The sequence below is a fragment of the Hemicordylus capensis genome, chromosome 3 (genome assembly GCF_027244095.1).
Source record: "Hemicordylus capensis ecotype Gifberg chromosome 3, rHemCap1.1.pri, whole genome shotgun sequence".
In the NCBI taxonomy this organism is placed as follows: Eukaryota; Metazoa; Chordata; class Lepidosauria; order Squamata; family Cordylidae; genus Hemicordylus; species Hemicordylus capensis.
The window spans coordinates 155,801,236-155,814,720 of record NC_069659.1 but is presented as its reverse complement, the minus strand read 5'-3'; the positions used below and the strand labels follow the sequence as shown (position 1 = coordinate 155,814,720).

The 13,485-nt window shown below is 48.9% G+C and overlaps 1 protein-coding gene across 1 annotated transcript; it reads left to right on the top strand.

Annotated features, from left to right (window-relative positions):
- Positions 1 to 8,313: 8,313 nt before the first annotated feature.
- On the top strand, positions 8,314 to 12,187 carry SLITRK1 (SLIT and NTRK like family member 1). Its single transcript, XM_053311725.1, has one exon. It carries the CDS (start codon positions 8,733 to 8,735, stop codon positions 10,809 to 10,811), a length of 2,079 nt encoding a protein of 692 aa, XP_053167700.1. The 5' UTR covers positions 8,314 to 8,732; the 3' UTR covers positions 10,812 to 12,187.
- Positions 12,188 to 13,485: the final 1,298 nt, after the last annotated feature.

Here is a 13,485-nt window from a genome sequence, read left to right as displayed (position 1 = left end):
ATTGCATTATTACCTATGTAAGAAAAGGGCAGCATGTATTTTTACCGCCAACATGCCTAGCAAGGCTGCTGTGTCGAAATTGCTTTGATCAATTTAATATTCTGTTCTATAACTTGTTGGCTGGTTCATTGCCCTTCTGGTTTTGCAGCTTTAAATGGGTTGAGACAGGGAAGGGAATTTAAGCAGCAAAAAGGTCAAATTAGTAAGAAAGCAGAGCTATAGTGTATATTGATCACAACACCTAATTTCTGTAGACTAGAATTGTTATAACAAGGACATTTCATGAAGTCCCTGAAATTTGTTCTGGCAGAATAGTTACACTGAGATTGGAAAGAAGGCTAGGCAACCTCTTGATAACACCTGATCACAACCTTATAGCAAGTTATTCGGAGCAGTTCCTGTGATATTTTAAAATGATTCCAAAAAGATTGGACATGATTCAACCCCACATTTGCACAGATGGAGGACATGGTGTGAAGTCCTCCATGCTATCGAACAGTGGTACTGCCACCAACACCTGCATACAGATCCTGCTGACTGCATGTGCAAAAAGGGAAAAAAGTGTATTGTTACACACTGAATGCTGGCATAGCAATAGCAGGACCCATGCATCTTTCTCAGGGCTCCCATCCTTATGAGCCCTAGTCAGTCCACTGACTTGTTCATGATTGGTCAGATTTCACAAAAGATCTGTTGTGAGTAATGTAAGCAAGCATTCTGAGAGTCACTCCCAGGCAGCCACTTTGTGAGTCTGAAAAAGAGGCGAAATGGCCAGATAGTAAGGCTATCACTCTTCACCACCCACCATGGATTCTTGAGATGACTGAGTCTGGGCTGAGGTGACCAGAGCAAGAGAACCAATTTCCAGGACCCCAATAGGTTAGTCAGATATCCTAGTAAGAGGTTCTCAAACTGTGGTCCTTGGACCACTAGTGGTCCATGAGCTCCATCAGATAGTCTGCTTGCAGAACAACTGAGAATATCTGTAATTCATTATGCATTTTAAATACACACACGCATGCACACACGTACGTGTGTTATACGTCATATGTTATATACTTTGATTTATAGAACAAAAAGGTTTATTAAATGTTCTGCCAAACAATTTCCAAGTGCTTCAATTTAAACAAAAAAAAATGCCTCAGTAGATCTTTTGGAAATCCCTCATAAGCTTTTTTAGCATGAGACCTGCACTATCTGATCCCTGCACATATGGACAAGACCATGCTTTCCATTCAGCTGGAATGAATATAAGAAGATAGTGTGGTCTGATCAACCAAAGTCTTCCTGGTCCAGTATTCTGTTGCTAGCAGTGGCCAACCAGGTGCCACTGTGGACTCCCAAGCAGGGCATGAAGGGAATTACAATCCCCTATTGTTTGTCCCCAACATCTGCTGTTCAGGGATACCCAGGAGCCAAGGTGTAGTCGGGCTCCTTTTACTTCTTATAGCTGAAAAAGCTATCCTCCATGAAGCTGTCTAACCATTGTTGTTGTTGTTTTGTCATCTAAATTGGTCACCATCATTGCCCAGTGAGATAAATGAAATTGTTGTGTGTGTGTTTTTCCTGATGTAAAAAGATTTCTCCTGTCAGCCAATGTTTTGAACCTGTCTACATCAATTCTCTAACTGCACTTACCTCGGATGACCTGACTAGTACCAGGTCAGGAGAGTTTGTAGCAAGGACACCTTTGCACCTTGATAGCAATGCTGCATTCTCCTTGAATACCTGCCGGGCATTTTTGATGGTATCCCACACATGGAATGTTCCCCCTGTCAGTGAGGCTCACCTGGAGACAAATATCATGTGTTTTTTGGTGCCAGGTCTCTTTATTAGCTCAGGCCTTCCAGCTTGTAATCAAAGTTGGTTTCAAATATTGCTGACATTTTTAATGGACTCTGCTACTTTTTTATTCTGATCTGGTTCATTCCTGCTTATGCTGGTGTGTGTGTGTGTGTGTGTGTGTGTGCGCGCGCTATATATCATGATATGATTGTTTGACCTGGAATCTGGGGGCAGTGTAACTGAAAAGCAGCATCTAAATGTTTTAAACAAGCAAAAACAATAAATGGTATGAAGATTAGGGTTACATATTGTTGGGTTGTTTTTAACAGGTGTGTTTACTGCATGGGAAACTGCATATTTAACATCACATTCTTATATTTGAATTTGTATATTTGATTTCACCATCAAATATAATGAATTTATAAGACAAATAGTTCTTTGGTATTAATGGTTTGCTACTCCTGTAGAATACCAAAGAAAACCACATGGCTCTGTAGTCGCCAGGAGTCAACACCATCTCAAAGGCACAACTTTACTTTTACTAGTGGAAATGTGTGATGCCCATGAACAGATACACTGAATCCTTAGACTTCCTTTGCATGAAAAGAAGACATGCATGAGATAACCTGACCAACAGGATCAGCTGCACAGCACCACACAGTAGAGAGTATTATATGGAAGCATTGCATAACAACTGCAAGTACAGAAGAATTGTGTTGCTGGATCATACCAAAGGCCCGTCTAATAAAAACACAATTTATTTGTACATGAGGCACACATGTATTGCATCAAACATCATCTCAGAAGAGGCTTCTCTCACCTGCAGGAGATAATGCTTCTTTTAGGATGTTGCTTCTCCTCTGAAGTTTTTATGAGTTCCTGCCTTAAAATAATTTTTTTTAACCCATCAGAAGTCCTCTTATTAGCTACTATCGGGGATTAATGCCATTATTGTTAAATAATAAGGGGAGCACCTTTTAGTCAATCAAAATATTTTAACTGAGAAATCTAACAGTTTAATGTGCTTGCTAGGCAATGCAGCCTTGATGCTATTAAAAATGAAACTTGAGTTTATTGTTTACTGAAAGTGGTGTATGCTTCTGTGAATAAATGTTGATAATGGGACTGCAGAAATGGGACTGGGGCAAGGGAGGGTGTCACATTTAGGAAGAGAAGGAAGTTAAAGGAAAGCTCTCTCAAGGTGTAGGAGGGAGGATTTCTTGTGAGTACCTCTGAACAGGTTAGAGGCAGATGGTGAGGGTGCAAAGCAATGCTTGCTTTGTAAAGCAGGAGATGCTGAGGCGCAAACCTACCTGTAATTTCCTCCCTCTAGATGCCTTTCCACAAGATAAAATATACAGTGATGTAATCCTCCATTCATCCCCAAATTTAAAACTGCACCATGGCAGCCCACTCATCTCCAGGGCCAGGCATCTCACACCGGCGCACACACATCCTTTTTCTGTGACTCATTCCAAGTGAGGGATGGGGGAGTGGGGCAGGTCCTGATCTATGCGCGTTCACTTGAGTGTCTCCCTGGTGTGTAAGTACATAAAGCTGGAAATATATGTGCAACTTTCTCCACACAATCTCAACCCTAGGAAAGCACGATTTCCTCAACTGCAGGGAGAGAGCCTACGTGTGCACCCGTAGGCATAGCATGCTACTATTCAAATGAATGCCCACAGGTGGGTCTCCCCTCCGTTATCTTTCACTCATCCTGGACTTGTCAAGAGGGGCAGGGAGGAACAGAGAAAAGGGGCCCCTTCTTCATTCCACCTGAAGATTTTTTGCTGAAGGAAAAGAGGGATCAGAGACACTCTCGTTGACGCAGGTGGAAAAGCCGAGGGGAGAGAGCAAGCGCGCATCTTCTCAGGCTGGCTCGGGATCAGGCGAGTGCAGCGGCTACAGGCCACTCTCCCCCGTCCCCTCGCCCTCGCTACAGTCATAATCCTCTTGGTCAGACCTACGGAAGGGAGGGGGCAGCAGGACTAGCCCCACTCCTTCTTCCCGCTCCAAGGGGGAAGTGGAAAAGCCAACAACTGCGCTTCCGTTCCCTTTCAAGCCTGCTCTCCGGCCCCGCCTCCAGCAGCCACGTGGGTCCCTCCCTTGGCTTTGCTGGGACGGTCCTGATCTCTTTCTCCCCTCCCCTCTCCAGGTGATGTTGAAGTTCTCATACATATATTTATTCAAAGCCCCCCCCCGATTTGAGCTTGATCGTTTCCCCCAGGGCTTGAAGTCATTTGAATCAAGCCCCAAACGAAGCCTGGGTTTGTTTCTTAAGGTGAAATGTCCAAGGGCCCCCGGCCTCCCCAATACCCCTTATCTTATCCGCAACGTTAGGGATCCCCTTACGCTGGCGAATTACCATGTACTCCTCTCTAGGTAAAAGTGTGGTGTGCCTTCCGTTGTCCCATCCTCCCCGCCTCCTCCCCTGGCCCTTAAGTTTTAATGCCTTTGCTTAAAGGCTTTTTGCCCTCTCTCCGCCCTCTTGGCACTTCCCATAGCCTCACAGGCTTTCTCTTAAAAGCTGGTTTAGGAACATAGGAAACTGCCACATACTGAGTCAGACCTTTGTTCCATCTAGCAGGGTATTTTCTCCACAGACTGGCAGCGGCTTCTCCAAGGTTGCAGGCAGGAATTTCTCTCAGCCCCATCTGGAGATGCTAGGGAAGGAACTTTGAAACCCCCACAGACCAGCACAGAAAGATTTTTTAAAAGTCTGAAAAAACTGTTAACAGGAAATGAAATGAATCTGGGATGGGATGGCCTTACTGTGGTGCCAGGCTACTTTGTCCTTCTCTTGTCCCCTTAAGGGTCCCTCTCATTTACATGCATTGGTCTCTCTTGCCGGATTTGTGTGTGTGTGTGTGTGTGTGTGTGTGTGTGTGTGTGTTTCTTTACTCCAGAAGAAGTAGGATCATTTTTGTCAGTGTCTATACAATACAGTATTCCTGGTTTCTTCATTTCCCAAGCTTCACCTTTCCCAGCCTCACAGCAGGGGCAGCAGGCAGCAGATTCCAGGCTGAAATCTCCTTGGCCACAGTGTGAGCGTGCCCCAGGGCTGGCTGAGTTGGAGGGAGGCTGCTGCAGTGGGCAGGAGCAGGGCTTCACCAGGGGCAGCATGGAGAGTCCCCACCACCACCGGCTCAAAGCGTGACTCTGGCCTGTCATAACAGTGGCCCTCAAACTTGGCCAAGCCCCGCAGCACGCTCTGCTCAGCAAACCAGAGTACTCTGCGGGGCTGGCTGAGTCTGAGGACTCCAGTTGGAGATTTTCCACCACCCACTGCTGGCCCAAAGTGTGGCTCCTACATGTTGCAACAGCTGCCCTCCAACTCCCCACAGTATGCTCCTCTTAGCAAACCAGAGCCTGCCACAGGGCTGACTGGGTCAGACTGGGTCAGAGCGTGGCTGCTGTGGCAGACGGGAGCTGTGCTCTGCCAGTGGTGGCAGCACAGATTGGCCCAGATTGTGACTCCTGCCTGTCACAGTGGCAGCCCTCCACCTCAGGGGGCCTCTGCGACTCTTCTCAGCAAACCAGAGCATGCCACTAGTCAGAGAGTAGCTGCTTTGTGGGTTGGGAGCTGCAGTGGCAGCACAGATATTTGCCACTGCCATGGGCCTGGAGCTTCCACCCACCACAGCAGTTGCCCTCCAACTAGGCTGAGCCCCATCGTGTGCTCTGCTCAGCAAAGCAGAGTGCCCTGTGGGGCTGACTGAGTTGGAAGGTGGCTGCCGTGAGGGGTGCAAGCTGCGCTCCACCAGCAGAGATGGTGTGATTTCCTACCACCACCGGCCCAGAGCAAGACTCCTGCCTGTCACAGCAGCTGCCCTCCAACTCTGCCGGGCCACGTGGCATGCTCTTCTGAGCAAATCACAGCCAGCTGCAGGGCATTTGTCACACAGGGCTTTTAACTCGCATCTCCTCTGGAATGGAGGGTGTGGATCCACTTATCGGCCAGATTTACCTCCACGTCCCTGTGAGCTATCAGGGAGCACTTCACACATGATTTGGGTTTTTCATTGCATGTTAGAGCCTAACCCGATTTATGCCCAGGGTAAAAAAAAAAAATCCACCTTTTGCATCTTTTTTTTTGCGGGGACGGGGGGGACGGGGACGACAACGGACTTTGAACCCCCTGTAAAGCCTCCCAGTAAACTCGTGGTAAAGCCTGCTGTATGAACAGTAGCTCCGGTGGGCAGGAGCGGCAGCAGTGGCAGCACAAATATTTCCCACGGCTGCCAGCCTGTGTGGCTTCCAGCCATGTGGTTTCACTGTGTGGCTTCTGCTGTGTGTGGCAGCCACATCGGCCACAGTGGTTGCCTCCAACCAGGGGTGTAGCTAGGGTTTGGCTGGGCCCTGCAGTGCACTCTGCTCAGCAAACCAGAGCACAGCATGGGGTCAGCTGAATTGGAGGGTGGCTGCTGCGGTGGTGGGAAGGGGGAGGTTCTAGGCAGGGTTTTCCGTGCTGCCAAGGTCCGGTCTCCATGTTGCCCTCCCGTTTCACCCCCTCCCATTGCCCTGAGCCCTTTTACCCCACTAAGAACAGTCCTGGTTCGTTTGCCTACTGAAATGAATTTGATTAATGTTAAGGGTGGTGGTGATGGGATGTTTGATTTGAAGAAAAGAAAAGCATTAGCAGGCACCGACTTCCCTTATATAGACTACAGGGTCCTTGCATCTTCCCACTCCATCCTGGAGCTTTCCCAGACAGCAGGCTTTACTGCACATTCAAATGTGTCAAAAAAAAAAAAAAAACGCAAAAAGTGGATTTTTTTTTTACCCTCACATAAATCGGGCTAGGTTCTAAGGTGCAATGAAAAACCCGAATTGTGTGTGAAGTGCTCCCCACTATCTCGCAGGGACTTTGGAGCGAATCCTGCCAGTGTGCGAATGTTCCGAGCTAAAAGCCCCATCTGGAAATGTTCCTGTGGATCCTGCATTTTCCCGTCCTACCAGTTGGATGCAAAGTTCACCAATGGAGCCAACATAATGATGGGACGGCGGATGGGCAAACCTGGGAGAGAATCCAGCCGCGGACGGGAAGGCATGTAACACGCCAGCTCCTTTAGCGCAAAGCGAGTTGGGAACTGGGATTCCTCTATGCACCACCAGAGATTCAACTGGTTATTTGCTCGAGGGCATCTCCGAAAGTCCTCTAGATGATGCCGACACTCGCCCCTGGCTTGAAAAGCCCGGTCCGGCAACACTTTTAAAGTCATTGATCAGGCACACGCACAGCCGCCACTTTTGCCAGCAATCTAAAAGGTAAGCAAATGCTTTGCCTGGAATGGCGTGCCTTTTTTTTGTTTTGTTTTGTTTTGTTAAAGTGCAAAGTGGGAGGGCAGGAACCTCCATCGAAGTCAGTGTGAAAAATAATTCCCCCCTTCCCTTCTAGACCCGGATGGAAAGAAGGCTCTACTGTGCAGGCACCAACTCCTCCGCTTCAAGCGAATATATAGCTATAAAGATAGCTTTGCTCCTCCAGTTCGGCACTGCGAAGGGAAGAAGGGGAAGAGAGAAAGACGCCACGGAGACGCCAAATGCAGCGTGACGACCTCTCTGCTGCAGGGAGGGAGGAAGCAATACATTGAAAAATGGCGTGCAGTATAATTACCTCCGATCGCTAGTCGCTTGACACCTTGACACTAATTCGAGTCCAGCCACATTGGGATAGCAGAAGCGCTCGCTCTCCCCTGCCATGCCCAGAGCAAAAGCTCGGATCCAGGTGTGATGCCTGCTTGCCTGGCGGGGAGCTGAAGAGGGAGGCAGGAAATGTTCAACTTTCCACTATTAAAGGCAGACATGAAACAATCCATTTAGGAGAGAGTCCTTAGATAGATGAGCGGCTGGGACGCCAATATTTCTTTAATGCTTGCTCTGAACCCGGATTGATTTGGTTCCCCCTCGCTCTCTCCATCTCCCCCCTTCTCCGGCATTCCCTCAGCAGATGGATTTTTGCCACTGCGGCTCAGCAGAGGGTGTCAGATCTTTCTGAGTGCACCAGGCTGGAAAGAGCAGCACCTCTTAGCAACTCCTGCTTTATGTGCGTGAATGAGTGAGTAAGTGTGCAGCTCGGAAGACAGGAGGGGGGGGGGTGGAGAAGAAAAAGGAAAGGAGAGAGAGAGTGCAGGGGAAGGCAGCAGAAAACGGCAGCGAGAGCGAGAGAGAGAGGAAGAGAACGCGGTAAGGAGGGAAAATGGACAGACGAAAAACGCAGCGATTGCAGAAATTTTGCAGCGCCATTGGTTCGGCAGCCAGTCGTTAGACCTGGGCGTGATTTCAGCACCAAGGGGGACTGGACAGCACCCAGAGGGGGTCTCCAGGGCATCTAGCAGCGGCAGCAGCAATCCCGGAGGCCAGCTTTGCGCGAGAAAAGCAAGGTCAGTCCGAAGCCAAGCCATGCACACGGGCAGCTCGCCTCTTCCACCGCTGCGCTTCCAGCCCGGCTGCCGCGCTCCAGCATATGCAGCCGCTGCTTCTGCTGCTTCCTAGCGAGATCGTTCCTTAGCCGAGGCGGCCGGAGATCGACTTCGCTTTTTCTTTGGGGAGGGGCGGTGGGGGCCCTCCGGAGGTGGGGGTTATGAAGGGGGGGTCCTCCACTTTTTTCTTTCCTGTGCCTCGCAGTACGTGCCTGGATAGTTTGTGGATATGATCGCTGACTGGAGTCCGGGCTGTTGTTGCAGTGTTTGCGGGGGGAAAGCGGGCTAAAAGGAGACCAGACAGCGCCCCCCCTCCCACCCACCGATCCCCCCCATTTCATTTCTCCCTCCCCAACACATTCTCTCTCTGTCTCTTTTTTCGGGGGCCCCTCCCCGTTTTTGGCGATGGTTCGGACATTCCATGCCTGGAAGGAACTTGACTGGGCTCCGGTGTAAGAGGGAGATTTGCCTTGCAGTTACTTCTGTGTGCTCCAGTCCGGGGATGACTCGCTCGGTTTAAAAATGCTGCTTTGGATTCTGTTGCTGGAGACGTCTCTTTGTTTCGCTGCCGGGAATGTTACAGGGGACGTTTGCAAAGAGAAGATCTGCTCGTGCACCGAGATCGAGGGCGATTTGCACGTCGACTGCGAGAAGAAGGGCTTCACCAGCCTGCAACGGTTCTCGGCCCCCACATCCCAGTTCTACCATTTGTTCCTGCACGGCAATTCCCTCACTCGCCTTTTCCCCAATGAGTTCGCTAACTTTTACAATGCAGTCAGCTTGCACATGGAGAACAACGGCTTGCACGAAATCGTGCCGGGGGCTTTCCTGGGGCTGCAGCTGGTGAAGCGGTTGCACATCAACAACAACAAGATCAAATCCTTTCGCAAGCAGACCTTCTTGGGGCTGGACGATCTGGAATACCTCCAGGCTGATTTCAATTTATTGAGGGATATTGACCCGGGGGCCTTCAGGGACTTAAACAAGCTGGAGGTGCTGATTTTAAACGACAACCTCATCAGCATCTTGCCAGCCAATGTGTTCCAGTACGTGCCCATCACCCACCTGGATCTGCGGGGCAACCGCCTGAAAACCTTGCCTTACGAGGACGTGTTGGAGCAGATCCCGGGCATTGCTGAGATCCTGCTGGAGGATAACCCTTGGGACTGCACATGTGACCTGCTGTCCCTGAAAGAATGGCTGGAGAACATCCCCAAGAACGCCTTGATCGGCCGGGTAATTTGCGAAGCTCCCACTCGCTTGCAGGGCAAGGATTTAAACGAGACCACGGAGCAAGAGCTGTGCAGGAAAACCCGCGTGGATTCCAGCTTGGCAGCTCCCCCTGCAGAAGAGGAGACGTGCGACCCTGGCCCCATTCCAACCCCGTTTAAGATCCACGGCAAGGAAGATTCTGCCACGCCTGGCTCTGCTCCTCACGGGGGCACAAAGATCCCGGTCAACTGGCAGATCAAGACCCGGCCGACCGCTGCCGGCTCCACGCTGAGCGTGAAAGGCAAACCCTCCACCAGCAGCATGCCTTGCCCTGCTACCTGCACCTGCCACCCGATCCCAGGGGGGTTCAAAGTGAATTGCAATGACGGCAACGTCAGCAGCCTGGTGGATCTGAAGCCCAAACCGTCCAACGTGCACGAGCTCTTCTTGCGGGGCAACAAGATCCACACCATCCGGAAATCGCATTTTGTGGATTACCGAAAACTCAACCTGTTGGACTTGGGCAACAACAACATCGCCACGATGGAAAACAACACGTTCAAGAACCTCTTGGAGCTGGTGTGGCTGTACATGGACAACAACTATTTGGACATTCTGTCTAGAGAGAAGTTCAATGGGTTGCAGAACCTGGAGTACCTGAACATGGAGTTTAATGTCATCCAGCTCATCATGCCAGGGACTTTCAATGCCATGCCCAAGTTGAGGGTCCTGATCTTGAACAACAACCTGCTGAGGTCCCTTCCTGTTGATGTCTTTGCTGGGGTCTCTCTCTCCAAGCTCAGTATCCACAACAACTATTTCCCATACCTGCCCGTGGCAGGTGTGCTGGATCAGCTCACATCCATCACCCAGATAGACCTGCATGACAACCCCTGGGACTGTAAATGTGCCATTGTCCCTTTCAAGCAATGGGTGGAGATGCTGAGGCCCAAGGTGATGATGAGTGACCTGAGATGTGAGACTCCAGAAGAATTCTTCAAGGAGGACTTTGAATCTCTCTCCAACGAGGCCATTTGTCCTCAACTCAAAATCTTGCCCACCTTGACTTCCAGCCATAAGAACAGCACTGGTTTGGCCGAGACTGGGACACACTCCAACTCTTACCTGGAGACCAGCAGGGTCTCCATCTCGGTGCTGGTGCCCGGCCTTTTGCTGGTCTTCGTCACCTCTGCTTTCACAGTGGTTGGCATGCTAGTCTTCATCTTAAGGAACAGGAAGCGCTCCAAGAGGAGGGATGCCAACTCCTCTGCCTCTGAGATCAACTCTTTACAGACTGTCTGTGACTCCTCCTACTGGCACAATGGACCCTACAATGCAGACGGAGCCCATAGAGTATATGACTGTGGCTCTCACTCCCTATCAGACTGAGACACCAGAGTGGGGAAATACAAAAATTAAAATAAAATTAAAAAATCATTTATGGGCAATCAGTTCCACTTCAGCAGCTAGCAACCTAAACTTCCCCCCAGTGGCTCAAGCTCCCGTTCCCTGATCTGTGCATTGCTGTCTAGTTTGTTGATGTGAATGGACCACACCAAGGGATGGGGCTTAGCCCAACTAAAGCTACCTTCTGATGAAAAACACCTACCCACTCACCAAACTGGGTGGAGAGCTGTGAGTGGAGGCCTACTTTTTTTCTTTTTTTCTTTTGCCTAGCTTCCAGCCTGAGGCTGTGCTTGGTGCAACTGTGCACAGCATAAGCGATAGAAAAGAAGGAAGGATCCAACCAAAGAGCCAAGAACGGCTCAACTTGTGGTCAAAAAGAGAAAGAATTTTAAAAGTACACTCTTGCAGGGTGAGCCATAACCATGTGGATTTATTGACCCTGTGTGTAGTGAGGAGACAAGGGCGCCCCCTGGTGTCCTCCCTATTGCAAACAAACCAGGAGTGTTCAGTTGCACGAAGGCATGAATGTAATGTAAATAAATGACTCTGATTTAAAACAAAACAAACCCAAGTTGCTGCATGGTTCGCATGGATACAAACCACCCAGGGACGCTTCAGCCCCCAATGGAAGCAGCGTCCAGTTCACCTCGTCCTCCCTCTTACCTGATAAGTTCCATCGTATCAAACTTTCTATATACAAAATACAGTATGATAAGAATAAGAATAAACAAAAAAGTGCCATTTCGCCATTATTTTTGTGTGATTGATAGGCAGTAGAGATCGTCCTTTTACTGTGAAACAAGCAAGGGGGGGGAATGTAAAGCTTTTATTTAAGACATGTTTGCATGGCTATACTCTCATGGGTTCAGGTTTTGCGTTTGGGGTGGGGGAAACTGAATTACATTGTTGGGCGATTTTTATCTCTGTTGGGGGAGGGCGGAAGGGGTCAGTTTGCTTCTGGTTCTTCTTTTTTTGAGTTTCCTTTGGAAATCAACATCTCCAATAATGCCTTTCCATCTGAATGTAAAAACGAAAACGAAAACACAAAAAGCACCCCTATCCTTGTCGTTTTCTCTGAGGATAAAAGTGTTAAAATATTGAATTTTCATTTTTTAACAAAAACAGACACACACACACAAATCGGAAGCAGTTAAGCACGATCAGTTAACGCCACTCGAGTGTTTAAGCTGCAAAAAGTTGAATGGGAGAAGGTTTTTGTGCTCTTGTACATCACACTCTATAAAAACTGAAGAAAATCTGAGCTGGGGAGGGGGAGAAACCAAGTGAGACTGACTGATTCTATTTGAGGATTTTATAATGGCATATTTTTTCAGTATTAAAGTGAAAATGTTTTCAAAGCTGGGTCATTCCTAATTTTTTACCCCTCCCCCCGTGTCACTTTCTAATCGCAAGTGGGAGGTGTGGGGTTCTGAGTTTTGTATTTTGGGGCTGGGGGCGGGGGGGGGAGCAGTCCCTTGGCTTTCATCCCCGTGGGAGTCCTGCAGTGTGTGTGTCTGTCGCTCTGGTTCTAAACCTCGTCAATTCCACTCCGCGGTGCTGATGGGGGTTGTTTCCCCTTTGCATTGAATGCAGCACTGAGCTCCTCTGTGAATACTGGGAATGCCGTTGGTGCCAAGGCTGCTGCTGTTGTGGCTGCACACTGCAGATAGACTCGGGAGGTGGGTGGGAATCTGATTTAACTGATTCTGCCTTAGATCGCTCTCATTAAAACGGGGACCAGACTTCATTGGGCAGCACTTCTTTAAACCCGGTGATTGGCAGGCGAAGATGCCGGTGGCAATTGGGCTCCAACATCTGTTAGGGATGGAGAGAGAGAGAGAGAGGTACCCAAACTAATTAGCGGTGGAATTTCCTAACCCCAACCCCCCTCCCTTGAGATCGGCACCTTTCAGACTTGAAATAAATCCCTCTTGTTCCTGCCACCCGACTTCAACCGCATCCCCTTTGATTCTCTTCGCACAGTAGGCTGGCCCTTAACTAGATAATACACGCGGAGGCAGAAAGCCCCTGCAAATCAATTGCAGCTTCCCTAGGCTGAAATCCCGGTGGAGAAATGAAAGATTTCAGTCACGTTGCTTCTGGCTTTCTGCAGGCAGAGAATCTTTTTAAAGAGGAAAACACTGGAAGGGACCGAGCGAAACTTCAGGGACACACACACACACACACACACACACACACACACCCCCCACAAATAAGGACGCTGTGTCCAATCAATCAATCAATCAATCAAAAGAATCGAAAAGAATAAAATAGAGTCCACTTTGTGCATAGGTGGTTGTGGGGTGGGGGACTCACAAACACTGAGAGACAAATGGAACAATGCAAAATCCATTTTGAAAGAAGCTTAAGCTGAACTATGTATGTGCCACTACAAGTCAGATGCTTAAAGTATTGGGGAACTCCCTACATCTTGTCTTGCAGCTTCATACTGTTTGTATGACTACTTTTGGTAATAAATTTCATATACACACGCACGCACCTTACTGCTTTGTACAAACAAGTGTGGCCCAATTAGAAGGTTTAAAAAAGAGTTTCTAAACACCCCCACTCCCACCTACAAAGGGCAATTAAAACAGCTTTTAAAATCCTGCCATTTTCAAAGACAGCAGGCAAGAATCAGACCTATAGTTTTAGA